The 14,072-nt window shown below is 39.3% G+C and overlaps 1 protein-coding gene across 1 annotated transcript in view; it reads left to right on the forward strand.

Moving 5' to 3' along the window:
- Nucleotides 1–14,072, forward strand: part of DGKH (diacylglycerol kinase eta) — a 161,297-nt gene that overhangs the window by 81,257 nt on the left and 65,968 nt on the right. Inside the window, exons 3-4 of the mRNA XM_088068828.1 lie at nucleotides 232–342; nucleotides 2,526–2,606. Of these exons, the coding sequence (XP_087924954.1) occupies nucleotides 232–342; nucleotides 2,526–2,606 (192 nt within the window). The remainder of the gene's footprint in view (nucleotides 1–231; nucleotides 343–2,525; nucleotides 2,607–14,072) is intronic.

Consider the following 14,072-nt stretch of genomic DNA (forward strand, 5'->3'; position numbering starts at 1 on the left):
ATGTTAAATTAGCATTTTGCAAACATGGTCATTGTTTAAAAAGTAGCAATGCAAAATGTGGTGGTCCAAATAATTATTGATTATACACATCTCTATTTAATGTGAATAAATAAAGTTTAAATTCACAGTTATATGAGGTGCAACATAAATTTTAGAAAGCATAACTTTATATGTGCAGCTGTTTCTATGTGTTTCTATTTACCTTGGTTTCTGTATTTTAATATTTTTCAGACAAGTATAAAAGAAGGATTACTACTGAAGCAAACCAGCTCTTTTCAGAGGTGGAAAAAGCGTTATTTCAAACTTCGAGGTCGTACCCTTTACTATGCTAAGGATTCAAAGGTAATTCTGTGCTATGTCTAATGCCATTTACTTGTGGCTTTAGTTTTGTTTAGGTTTATAAGTTTACTAAATTTAATAAGTTTAATAATAATAATAATAATAATATAATGGGGTTTTCACTTTTTTAATGTAAAAACTGCTGTATATAGGGTATAATGTGTTAACTTTAAGGAAGATTTGTAATTTATCTTGATTTTTTTTAATGAAGTTTCAGTTATTTTAACCTTTTTGGCTATTCAGACAAATAATAAAGTCATTTTAAGGAGCTGTGGGGTTTTTGGTGGCTCTCAGACAGTCAAAAAAAACCCAGACTGGATACTGCTTAGAAGTTATCATCGAGGTTACATTCTATTAAAACTGTTCTGCTCTGATGCCCATAGAAATAGTTATGTGAAATCAAGATAGGCTGATTTTCTGCCAAAACTGATATATAAGGGAAAAAGCTGTTTCCCATCTATTGAATTTTTTTGGTGGGAGAATTGGGGGTGGGCAGAGAGGAATACTTATCTTCTCTTAGAAAGGCATTTCCTTCCTCCCTCCCAAGGCTGGGGCCAAGAGCATTTTGGCTGACTCAGATTATGCTGTTTCACAGCTGTGGGTGTTGCTCTCCTTTACCCTGTGGGGTTGCAGCATCTTATGGGAGCTGTAGGTGAGGTGCTTCAGGTCTCCATCATTTTCTACAGCCTTGTTTTCTCAATAAAACTCAGTAAAGGCAGAGAGATCACTCTTTGTGAGGGCTGTAGGTCTGCAGCTGCATGGTGCACAGTTGTGTGGCTGTAATGAATCAAGGAGAGCACCATTGCTCCAGGGAGCTTGGCACCGCAGCACCTCTGCTGCCAAACCTCTCTGCGCTTGGTGCGACCACGAGCAGCTTATGCAAAGGATAAGCATGGCAGATAAGAGCTCTGAGAGGGGAAACCTCAAATCGCAGTATGATGCTGAGATGTCTTAAAAATGTGAGCCTACTCTGTTAGATAAGGAATATGGGATATTTTGGGTCTCTGTTGGTCTCACTCCAGGAGGTCTTTGCCCTTGCTATCTTGGGTTATAGCATGCCCAGAGGAGGGACACAAAGATGAGCAGGGGGCTGGAATACCTGTCTTATGAAGACAGAGATCTGGGACCTTATAGCAGCCTTTTAGTACCTAGAAGGGGTGCAAGGGGGCTGAAGAGGGGCTTTTTACAAGGACATGTGGCCATGGGACAAGGGGGAATGACTTTAAACTGAAAGAGGAGAGATTTGGATATTGAGTAGGAAGATACTCTTTACTGTGAGGATGGTGAGATACTGGCACAGGCTACTCAGAGAAGTTGTAGATGCCCCATCCCTGGAAATGTTCAAGGCCAGATTGGATGAGGCTTTGAGCAACCTGGACCATGGCAGGGGATTTGGAGGTAGATCCTAAAGGTCCCTTCCAACTAAAACCATTCTGTGATTCTATGATAAAGATAACAAAGGGTTTTATGAGTAGGTGATTGTGCCAATACCCTGATGTTGAATCCAGACATGCTGATGACGCTCCCCCTATGTGGATTTTCCTCCCTGTGGCATGGAAGAGGAAAAACTAAAACTAAAAACATAGGCATTTTTGTTGAACCATTCTTCTGTGCTAAAAAACCCATCATGAGCATAACAGAACCAAATTGATCCTTTGCCAGAGGCTAGAGTGTTTAGAGTAGACGTATTTCTCTTGTTTGAACACCAGACAAAGGAGTTGAGGGGATCTCTTCAGCCCTTTGAGATACATTTTCTCATATGGATACTATATCATAGCTTCCTACATGACTTTAGAGTTCCATCCTAATGCTAAATAATTAATATACATATTATTGTGTGTGAATCTCTTTCCTCTGACACATTTGTGCTACACAGTAGACACTCTAAAGCTTTATCTATGTAAGAAGACCCTCTTCCTTTAAAAGAGATTTTAAAGCAATGCAATTATTGAGCCCTTTCTTTTATGCTCTCATGTACTGCTTAGAATAGCAAGTAGGACTGTGTTTAGGGGCCAGTTAAGAAATTTTATCCCATCATCAGTATGTTCTATTTTTTCACTCCTTTTATTTTCTATTTTTATTTCCTATTTGGAATAGACGCAATGAAATTAAAGCACATTTTGTAAGCATACCTGAAAGTGGACTCAGACTCAATTTAATGCTTCTACCTTCTTTTCCCTTCACAGTCTCTAATATTTGATGAAGTTGACCTGTCAGATGCCAGTGTAGCTGAATCAAGCACAAAAAATGTCAACAACAGCTTCACGGTATGGAACAACCTAATACTGTTTTTGAAGTCTGTGGATAGACTGTTACTAAGAAAATCAAGAATCCTCTCGATTGCTTATTTTCCTCTGTTTGGAAAGAAAATGTCTTTTTTTTTGGAAATGATTTAATGTATGAGGACAATACCGTGTCAGCTATAGAACATTTTATTTCAATGAGCAGAAATGTCAGATGAGAGTTGCTTCAAAAGATGATGATAGAAGGCCTTAAAAATACAACAAAATTCAGTATTAATACTTAGTACTTGCTAGTACAGCTTGAGTTTGTGCTGTAGTTTTTCTTTGAGGCGACATGCTGAATTAAAACAAATGTAATTGTGTTTTTGTTTTAATTTTCTTATAATAGCATTTTTGGTTTCTTCCCATATTGAAATGTATTTTATTTTTTTCACTGCCAGTCATACCCATATATGTTTCCAAGTCACTTGGAAAAGCAGTTCCACCTCGATTCCAATACTCCTGTAAGAAACATAGGGTGTTCATAAATAATTTCTGCAAGTTCACAGGTGTTTATTACACAAATGATCTTTCATTTATTGTTCAGCTGTCTGTTAGAACTAAGTGATAATGTCTGACACAGTTCCTCTGCTGAGTCAGCCTCTGGGAAAAAAAATTCAAACATGAGCTAATTACCAGGAATACCATTGGTGAAGTTGTCCTTTTGAAGAACATCTTGAGATGTCCCACTGACTATAATGGCATCGTCTTCCTTAACCTGCATGTCCCTTTATTCTCTATTAAAACATTGATTTTTCGTTTTCCTGATGTTTTTAATTCCCCAGGCGATCCATATTGTTCTATATTACTAATCTTGGTTTTCCTTCTCCAAAGCAGTCGAATGCAAACCGCATGAGAGTTTAATAGTTTTTCCTTGCTGTGGTACCTCCCAGGCAGCTGCTGAAGCGCTTCAAAGACGTGCTTGTGTTGGCCTTTACAGCCCAGTGTGTTGTGTCAATCTGAGCTGCTTTACTGACTGAGAATGCAATTAAAAAAAACACTTTGGCGGAAGGTCTCAGATGAGGTGGTGGCTGGGTAAGGTACTAGCCTGTCTTTTGGAAAGGTTCTTTCTGTTGCCTAGAAGTTCTGCTTCTTCAGAAAAGTGGGATGCTTGGGCTTTTTCTTTTTTTCTTTTTTTTTCCCCTCCTTGTTCAGTACTTGGTGTTTCGGTATCCTTTGTAATCCTTTAGGCCCTTTCAGCATCTCATCCTTCGTTGAAAGCGTGTTTTGCTTCTAGTATCAAGAATTCTGGGCAAGACAGTAGTGAAAAAAGAAATCTCTGTCTGCAGCTTTAACAGCTTCAGAGACACTGTTTATTTTCATGTCCTGGGTACTTTAGGGCAAACAGTGTTTTCTCTAAGAAGTCTTCAAATTCATTTTGAAAAATTATTTGGATGTAAAGCTCTCCTGGATTGAAGAGTCATCTGATTTGACTGTGAAATATGGTAATAGTCGTCATCTTGCTTAATCTTCTGGCTTCTTTCTTTGTGTTTGCCTGACCCAGTCTCCCAGCAACACAGCTCTGTGAAGTGAGACATCTCTGACCTCGCCTGCACTGGGTTGGACTTGGGGGTTGGGGGTGGAGTGAGTGGTTAGCTCTCCAGAAATACTCCTTATAAATAAAAATAAACTTTTCTTTTTGCCTTTTATTTTCTTCCATCTTAAAAAGATATTTCTGCCTTTCTTAAAATTATGTGTCTTTTTATTTATGTTCTAAGTGATCTGTTAGTATTCTCTTTGTTAAAAAAAAGCAAAAATTAAATCCTTAACTTTAGCCTTGTCTAATTAATGTACTCCTCTTTTTCCTTTGTCTCAGTAGATAATATTTTTAAGATAAACTGATGTAGATGGAATATGCACCAAATGACTATTTTTCCAGGAAAACACACCTTTAAAATTTTATATATTAACAAAAAAAATCTTAACTTTTTGTTTAAAAATTATTTTGTCATTTCACTTAAATTCCACCCTCTCCCCTCAATTTCTCACCCCCATCTTGTAGAAGTTACTGTTTTGCCTTCTTTTGCCATTTTTAGTTTGTCCGTTTGAAGGCAGAGGTGTGTGTGTCAAGTTTTTCCATGTTCTTTTTTTGGATAAAAATCAAGTCCTAAAATTAGTCATAACACACAGATTTAAGGTTGCGTTTATTTCTAATGCACAAGCTTGCAGAATATTTTATGTAACTAAATACCACTGTTTGTTCACCAGAATTACTTTTTCTATCTTTCTGCAAATAAGTTGAGGTTAAAGGGAAAGTTGAGGTACATAATAGCTGCTAATTAAAATGCAGAGCTGATAAACTTAAATCTGCTCATTTGTTTAATTTTTTTCCTTATTGCTGATGATATTACCTTTCAGTGAATGATCAATTCACTTCCAGCAATTAGTTTCTAGTGCACAACCTTGCCTTTTAAGAATTTATGAGTGTTTTGTAGTTCTGAGCATCCTTACCTCGAGGTTAATCAGTAACCTAGAAGGAAAGGTGTCCCTTGACTTCAGAGCCTTTACATAAGACACTCAAGGCTGGATTCTTCCCACTGCCTTGTTAGGTACCATTGTCCCAAGTCTATGGGAAGAGAGACAAGAGGTTCAAGCAGCCGATTCAGCCCATGAGAGATTTTCATCACCCTCTCCATCAGCCACATCAGGAACTCAGGGGGATTTTGCTCAGCCCATGCCCAGTTCAGTGGCACGGGTGAGTGCTGAGTCCTCATAATCATATTGGGTACTCTGCAGAACATGTTTCTCCCCAGAACTTTTCTTCTGCCTCAGGGGTGGTTTATGTTGTCTCAGCACAGCCAGAGGGGTGTAGTTGCTCAGCGTGTTACCTCTTTGGGGAGGCTCCTGGGATGAATCAGTCTCCCACCCTTATTGCACAGAAGCAGATGGGGTAGTGATCAATTCCGCTGAGAGCTGTAATTCCTTGTGCATTTTGGTTTGCAAGGATGGAATTTGGCTTGTTGATACCTCGAGTGCATTTAGAAAAACCCTCTTTGTTGTTCTCAAAAGGAGACTCAAGACCAGATGAGGCTGAAGAGTGCTGTCTGGTGTGCGAGTGTGGGCTTGTAGAGCAGCGGTGGTGTGCTTTTGTCCTAATAGGTATAAAGAATGGGATTTTGAAATCCTAAAAGGATTCTTGAACATGTATATTCAGATAATGAAGTTCCTCAAGGCAGCAAAGGTGATTGTGGATTGTGATTTAAAAGGAAATTATCTTAGGTGAACTTTGGGCTTAAGTTTTTACCTCTGCCTTGCTTTTGATGCTGAAGAACTGATGCACATTGCTGAGGAAAAGAATCTGTAAATGTTAAGCATGCTGCCCCTCAGTAGTTGAGCCACATGGTTGTATAAAATGCTTTGGGTTACTATTAATCTATGCTAGAGTCTCATGTTAAATGCACAGGTTTTATGTGGCGGCACATGTATTTTAATCCAACAAAAGTTTCAAACAAAACTTTTAATTCATTTGTGGGTTTTTTGATGGTAAATGTGATGGAAAGTAATAATATCATGGTAAAATACTGGTTTTGAGGCACTACTTAGTAGAGCTGGTTTTATCTGATTGCATCTAAGAGTAACAGAGGAAATAATTTCTGTGTCATTCTGGAAGGTCCCCTCCAGGAATATGAGAGTTAACATACTATATATGTATACTAAGGATGGGGATTCAGCTTGCCCTAACTTCTGTATGGGACTTGATGGGTTTATAGGCCCCTAAATTTAGGTATCTAAAAGAAAATTATTAGGTCTTTGAAGCACATTTCTGTAATTGCTCAGTTCAGTTTAGACTCCAATGATTTATTAACTAATTCTCCCTTAGCTACAATAGCAGCTTTGTCATCCAGGGCACCTAAAATGTAGGCACTTGCATTCAGCTTTCTGAATCAGGTGCTGAATTAAGTGCTTTTTGTTGAATATGCATCTTCTGAAAGTTGCTGTCTTGAGGGGGAAGAAGCTGCAGTGGGCAGATCTGCTATCCTGGAAAGCCTACTGCGATTTTTAGTAATTAGAAACTGGCTGGAAAAGAGACTTTATGTTCCAGCTAATAACACTGATTACTAGGATTCTGGATATGCTTGCAGAAATGTCTAACATAGTACATTTTTGATGATGTATTTGTTTTAGCAGTGCTTTGGACCATATAGACCATAAACTACTGATTATTTATTCTGTGAAAAAAATTCTTCCTTGGAGAACTTTTAAAGTGCTGGGCTTTAATAAAGTTTTCTCTTCTAGTGTTATGATACAAAGGCAGTAGAAACATGTAAACTAATCTATCTAATTTTTTTATTTTATATTTTTTATTACCTCCATTTGATTTGGCTATTTTCCAAGGTAAATAATCTTTGTCAACATTCTTCTATACTCTTACCTATTCTTACTGTTCTCCTGATTGTTATTCTGCAGCATCATCTTGTAACTGAAGTTACATGCTTGACACTCAGGGAAGCCCAAGTCACAGACATTTGAGATTATTTTATACATTAATGCTCATTTACATTCCTTATGGATCTCAAGTTTTGTCTGTTTTCTGCAGTGGCATAGTGTGCATTTTCGTGTCCCCTATATTGGTACTAAGATCCTTCTTCTGTTAATTTAGAACTGTCTCTAATTTATAAATATTTAATTTGTGCTTCTGTGGTGTGTGTTTCTTTGTTTTTACTGACACTGAAATTTTTCAATATTCTGTGCTATTTAATACATTGCTTGGCTCACTTTGAAGTGCCTTGGAGATCAAGAAGGGGAACTAAGTAATCAAAATTTTGTGCTGTCTGCAAATATTCCTGTATTGCTACTTTGCACTTCTCTTCCACTTTAGGAATTGTACCATAAAATTTTGTTGGATAATAAGCTGCTTATTATCTATTAATCTTTTTTCATATTTAAAATTCTTTCTATTCCTTCTTACTTTTTTTACATCCCTTAGCTTTTCATCTCATTGCATGATGGTGACTAAAATAATTGGTCTTTTCAGTTCAATGACTGAATTCAACATGATTACAGATCAGCCTGATGTTTTAACTTTTTGAACAGAAGTACTTAATTTTGTTCAAATTAATCCCTTTAATTAATTAATCCCTTTATGGTTTTTTTTAATGTATTTTTTCACATTATATTAAAAAAGACACAAACAGAACATGAATAGCATTTCATTAAAGTTAGCCCCTGAATGTAACTTTGTTACAGAAAATAAAAGTGTTTTTTTTCCTCTGATTTCCACGTTTTTTGGTCAGACATACCAGTTCACTTGGACTGAAAAGTAGGGAATTTGCCTTAATACGTTTTTGAGCAACAACAACAAGAAAAAAAAAATGATGCAGCTGCCTATGGTTTTCTTGATATTCTGTAAATTTGGATAGATCTTGAAAAAACAAAATAATTATATATGCTAATTTTCCTTGGATATATTAGTTTTAGAAGATTAGGTTTTTTTCTATAGGTTAGTGAAACCAAATATTCTCTTGGAGCAACAGTGCTTCAAGTGTGGTTAAAATATATTATTGTCTTCTTCTAGTTTATATTGTTTTCTTACAGACCTCTGATTACCTTATTTCCTATCCATATTTCTGAATGTAGCATATGCTATGTCTTGGTTGGGAATGTAAAGTTTATCGGCATATGACTTATGTGGAACCAGCTTAAAGAATAAAGTAATTCTTTTCATCTTTGAATTGTCTTGTACAGCAGCTGTTTTCAATGGGAGATAGCCCAGTTGTACTGGAAGCTCAATTCTTGTTATTTGCCAGGATTTCAAGTTGAATATTGCAACCAGTCCTGAAAGGCGTATTGTTTTTAGCATTTTATTTCAGTCCTGTTGCTTCTGACATCAGTCAGCTCTGTTTTCATCATGGACATTAGCTGCTTCTAATTGATTTTAGAGAACTAACTTTTAATATTCACTCTGGGCTTGGGAGACAGAATGTGTTGCCAGAGTTTTGCAGTATGTTTAAGAGATAGTGTTAATTTCTCTGGACTTGGACATATTTTGCTTCTTTCTTGCCACTGAGATTTTTTCAGAGTTGTTGTTGAGACTTTTCTTCAGGCACTACAAAAACTTCAGGGAATGTGAGAACTGCTTAACCTCCCTCAAGCCACATCAGGTAGAAATCAGAAGAGCCTTTTCCCAAGGAGTTTGAAACCTTTCATCTTTGGGTTTGGGCACTCCATTCTGTCTTTTCAAATATTAGAGACAAAGAGAGATATTCCTAAATCTGGGAATAGTTATCCTAAAAGTTCGGGGTTTTGTTTACAATTTTAATAAGCTAGCATCAGTTCAGTTTTTTTTACTGACTCTTGATTTGCCCAAAGTTCAGGCTCTTGAGCTTTATTTAAGTGCAGAAAGCTTATGAATTCTAGTGGGTGTATTTCTCTGCTGCTGTCCTGCATGTTTACAAAATCCAATTTACTGCAGTTCCATCTCAGTGGGCATCAGGAGATGGAGATCAGGTTTCTTTACTGATAGCCTCAAGCCTCTTTCAGATGCTCTTCTACCTCAGTCTGGTTTGTTTTTTTTTTCCAAAGGGCTGCTCCCCTGAAGGTTACACAGGCCTTCTCTGATGTTTCTGATGCTTTTCTCTCACTGTCTTTCTTACTTCTTTAGTATGGTGAAATCATCTTGCTACTCCTGTGTTGGCTGGCTCCTAAGATCATGGTGTCAGCAACTACCCTTGAAGTTCCAAACTTGTGGTGGATTTCCTTGATTTCAACTCTTGCTAAGCAAACATTGCCTTGTTTGCAGCCTGGATTGATTAATCTTTCTGGTTTGCTCTGTAAGAATACTCTGGAGCACAGCTATCTGCAATTTTTTTTCTTTGTGAAAATCTATTTTGAGTAAATGGATACATATAGTCTGTGTTGATGTTCCCTTGAAGGGAGACACTCTTGCTTGACTTGTCCCTTTAATAAACCACAGGGACATGAAAGGAATGGGTTTGTGTTTGAAAATATGTTTCTGTTTTTTATCCCTTAGATCTGCAATAATCTCCTGGATTTGGGTATGTTTTGAAATTTCCTGTGCTTTCCAGTTGCGTGTTGATGTTGTTAACAGTATATACTGATGATGCTGGGAGTTCAGACACATTTGCAAAAGTCTGCTTTAAGTACTGTCCTCTGGTGAGCTGAATCCCAGTCTCAGAGGCACTGTATTTTAAATTTTGCCCTTGGGATTATCAGAAGGGTCAGTGCATGGCACTGTTTAGAGATGGGGTAGTGGCATATCCAGATGTTCCCCACGCCCTGTTGGTAGTGTAGAGTAGGGCTGACAAGTCCTGCAGTGACATCTGCAAAGGTGCTGGGGCCTCTTCTTGTCTCCAGGAGGTAAAACATGCCTGGAAATGGCTCAAGTTCCTCTGCTGGCTTCACCAGCATGACTCAGCTTTGGACAAGTAGTAACTCTTGGAATGGATTGAGTTTTCCCCTGGTTGTAAACTATCTGCTGTTTCATACAGAAGGTGATTAGACTTTAAGTAATGAAGGCTTTTTGATGCTCCCAGCCTGAGCAACACCCAAACCACAGAAAGAGAGGGGAAGTGCTTTGGATTCCATTTTGTTCGGTTTTCTACTCAGGGTTGGGATTTATTTTATTTTTTTTTCCTATATTCAGGCAGTTTAGAAGTAAGACAAAAACTGAAATAGCAAATTAATATGCTTAGGAAAAGAAAAATTAGACAAAAGCAATTAGTATGCACTCGAGGTGCATTTAGGGTTTTTCCTTCCATTTAGCACTTTCTCATTTCCCCACCCCCTGCTCCCATGCTCTGACAGTGACAACAAAATGTAGTGCAGCTGAGAGCTCTTTGGGTGGGACTTCCAAGTTTTAAGCTCCTTATCTCTGACTTGATGCAGTTTCCCTTTCCCTAGAGTATCTGGAGATGTTGAAGCTTTAAGTTTCATTATGAAAAAGCAGTAAAGCATTTCAGCTGTGATGCTAAAAATCCATAGATAAGTTGCTCGAGACTGATGTGTTGCAAGGAAGCTGAAGACTATTCAGAGAGGAAAAAGGGGATACTTAAAAATGTGACCATTCTAGTCGAAATTACACATTTTGATTTTAGTTGCATTTGCCTGGAGCTTGTTTTCCACACATTTCATGCTTGGCAGAAATTTTTCAAAAATAGCTTGCAGAAAATTTCCCATTTTCACTGGTGAAGCATTTGGGATGCCTGGAGAGTAAGGACTGAGGATTGCCAGTTTCATCCTGCACTTTTACACTTCACCTATTCTCTGATGTTTCTTTCTATTCATGCTTTAAAAGTGGTTAAAATACCTAGATAAACCTCAGAAAGTTTCCCTCACTGAAGTTCCTATTTACCAAATAATTTTATAAAGTCACTGGCATAAATGTTGAAAAACATTCCTGCTTCTAGTGAAAAATGATCCCTGAATTCAGGCAGCTGAACGATGTTTAAACAGGAATCTGTTATTACGGGCAGAGAAAAAAAATAGTCCTTTGCTGGTTTATTTTGTATAAATTCACACCTTGTGCCATTAAATATGTAACTACATGTTTTCCCTAAAGCAGAGAAGCCACCCCATCTGATAGATGTGTAGTGAGCTGGTGAAACCAGAGCTAAGGTCACAGCAGTGGGAATTGTCCTGACAAATCTTTATGTAAGGACTTAAAGGAAAAAGCAGGCCTTGAACTATATATAGTAGTTTCCAGTTTACATTTACAAGAATGGTTTATTGGTTTTGCTGTATTTAAAATACTGATTTAAAATAAATTTCTAATTCTTTGGTCCAAATCCATGGAACTTTCCTACCCTGCTTCTTGTAACTGTCTTTTTATAAAGTTATACTTCTGCAGGAAGAATGTTTTTTGTTAGCAGTTGGTTGACATTGAGTACATGAGGCTGATTTGGGGAACTGCATTTCAGACAAAGTGATCTTTGCTGAATACTTCTGCAGTTCATGGCTGGACATGTAACTGCATGACTTGATCTACCTGGTTTCTGTTTTCACAGAATCATAGAGTGATTTGGGGTTTGGAAGTGGCCTCTGAAGGTCATCTGGTCCACCCCTTCTGCTGAAGCAGGGCCACCTAGGAGCTGCCCAGGAGCATGTCTAGGTGTCTTTTTAGTGTCTCCAAGGGTGGAGACTTCGCAAGTGCCTTGAGCAACCAGTGACAGTGCTCAGTCACCCCCACTGTAAAATATTGTTTCCTGATATTCACAGAGAGCCTCTGGTGTTTCAGTTTGTGCCCGTTACTTCCTAACTTTTCACTGGGCACCACTGGAAAGAGCCTGACTCTGTCCTCTTTCCATCTTCCTTTCAGGGATTTACATATATAAGATGACCCTGAACCTTCTCCAGGCTAAACAATGTAGGTTCCTCAGGCTCTCCTCACACACCACATACTCCAGTCCCTTCACTGGAATGTCTGCAGTATGTCCATGTATCTCTTGCAGTGAGCAGCCCAGAACTGGATACAGCACTCCAGGTGAGGCCTCACCAGGGCTGAGTAGAGGGGCAGGTTCACTCCCTGGACCTGCACCTTAGGATACCACTGGCCTATTTTGCTGCAAGGACATGTAGCTGGCTTATGCTCCATTTGTTGTGCAACAGTACCCCAGGTCCTTTTCTGCCAAGTTGCTTTCCAGCTGGGTGGCACCCAGGGTACACTGAGGCCTGAGGTTGCTCCTTCCCAGGTGCAGGATTTGGGACTTGTTGAACTTCATGAGTTACTGCCAGCTCATTTCTCTAGGCTGTTGAAGTCCCTCTGGATGGCACTGTGATCCTTGGGTGTATCAGCCACTCCTTCCCAGTTTTCTCTCATCAGTAAACCTGCAGAGGATATACTCTACCACATCATCCAGATCATTAACAAAGATGTTAAACAGGCCTGGACACGGTATTGTCCCGTGAGGTACACTGCTGATTACTGGCCTCAAGCCATGCTCTGTGCTGCTGATTACCACCCTTGGGGCCTGGCCATGCAACTGGTTTTCAATACACAGTCTGCTCATTCAGCCTATACTTTATCAGCTTCTCTAGGAGGATCTTAAGTTGTGGCGGCCGGTCCAGGGGTCAGTCCAGGGCTGCCGCAGATTTCATGGGTAGGGGTCCTGCAAGCAACAGCCACCCAGGGGTCTCAGGCAGTTTCCAGCCAGGGGTAACCCCTATGAACTTGGCCCAAGGCTTCAAGTGATCAGCTCTTTTGGATATGATTCCAGCTCTATAGCTGTCAGCTCAGCTCAGTTCATGGGTTGCCCCAGCTGATGTGTGGATGAGAGACCGGAGGCCATGCAGCATTCCACAGAGTCCTTTATTGGCAGGCTTCAGTGAAGGGGGCCAGTCATGAAGGGGGTCACCTCCCCTGAACTGGGCAAAAGCAGCGGTTTTTATAGGGAAGGGCAGAATTGGGGAAAGGACCAATGGTTTAAGACTGGGGTAAAATGACCAATAGTTTACAAGGAGATAACATGGGGTCCCGAAGCAGGAAGGGGTCCACAGCTTGGTCACCATGACTAAGTAGTTTTGTCTTATCTTAGGGAACAGACCTCCAAGGGGGAAGCCTTTTGGAGGACTGGCCTCCCTCCACAACAAGTGATAGTGCTGAAAGCCTTACTGAAGGCAAGGTGAACGATATCCGCCTTTGTGTCCTCATCTACCAGCCCAGTTGTTTCATCACAGGTTGATGAAATGTGGCTTCTCTTTGGTGAATGAATCCATGTTGACTATTCCCAGCTGCTTTCTTGTCCATGTGCCTGATTGTATTCTGGGAGATGCTCCTTCATTTTTGCTCAGTGTGGTGCAAGAGAAGCCACCTAAATTACCCAGGCTGGATTCTACTGAAGAATTAGGTCTTGCCTTTTTCAATGATGTAACCATTTTTGTCCTGTCTTTCTGTTCTTGTGTTGTACAGGTGCAGGAGACGTTGTGTGAGACTAACCCTTTTCTTTTTCTTCTTAAGAGTTTTTACTGTGGGAGCCAAAACCACACATTACATCAATATTAGTGAGCTTGGGAACAGTGAAATAGGAGAAGGCCAGGAAAAAGAGGGAAGCAACGTTTTAGTGGAGAAGACAGAGCTAATTGTTCTGATTATAAATTCTGTATTGTACTCAGGCAAATATAATAACCATTTATTACCCTCCTTGCTTTTAACTCCTCCCCTGTCTTTGTAATTTATACTTTTGTCTGGCTTGACTCATCATGAAAAATAACAGTGACGGTTCGCTATAAAGCACCAACTAACTACATCTTTGGCAGTGACAGTACTGTTATAATTCATTTAGCATCAAAGAAATTATGAATACTCTAGAAAGATGTCCAACTGTAAGCACTGTGATTTTTGCAGACAAGTTCTGGAAGGTGTGGAAGCATCAATGACCCCAGCAGTCTAATTCCAGCATTGATGGAGGTGCATTCACCTGCCACACTCATACAGACCCACCTGCACAAGGACAGGGATATGGAGGGGCAGACAAAAAGCAAAGGACGCAGTGCATG

This window comes from Pseudopodoces humilis, chromosome 2 (assembly GCF_049639895.1).
Source record: "Pseudopodoces humilis isolate 2021_Gansu_Grassland_sample_001 chromosome 2, ASM4963989v1, whole genome shotgun sequence".
Classification (NCBI taxonomy): domain Eukaryota; kingdom Metazoa; phylum Chordata; class Aves; order Passeriformes; family Paridae; genus Pseudopodoces; species Pseudopodoces humilis.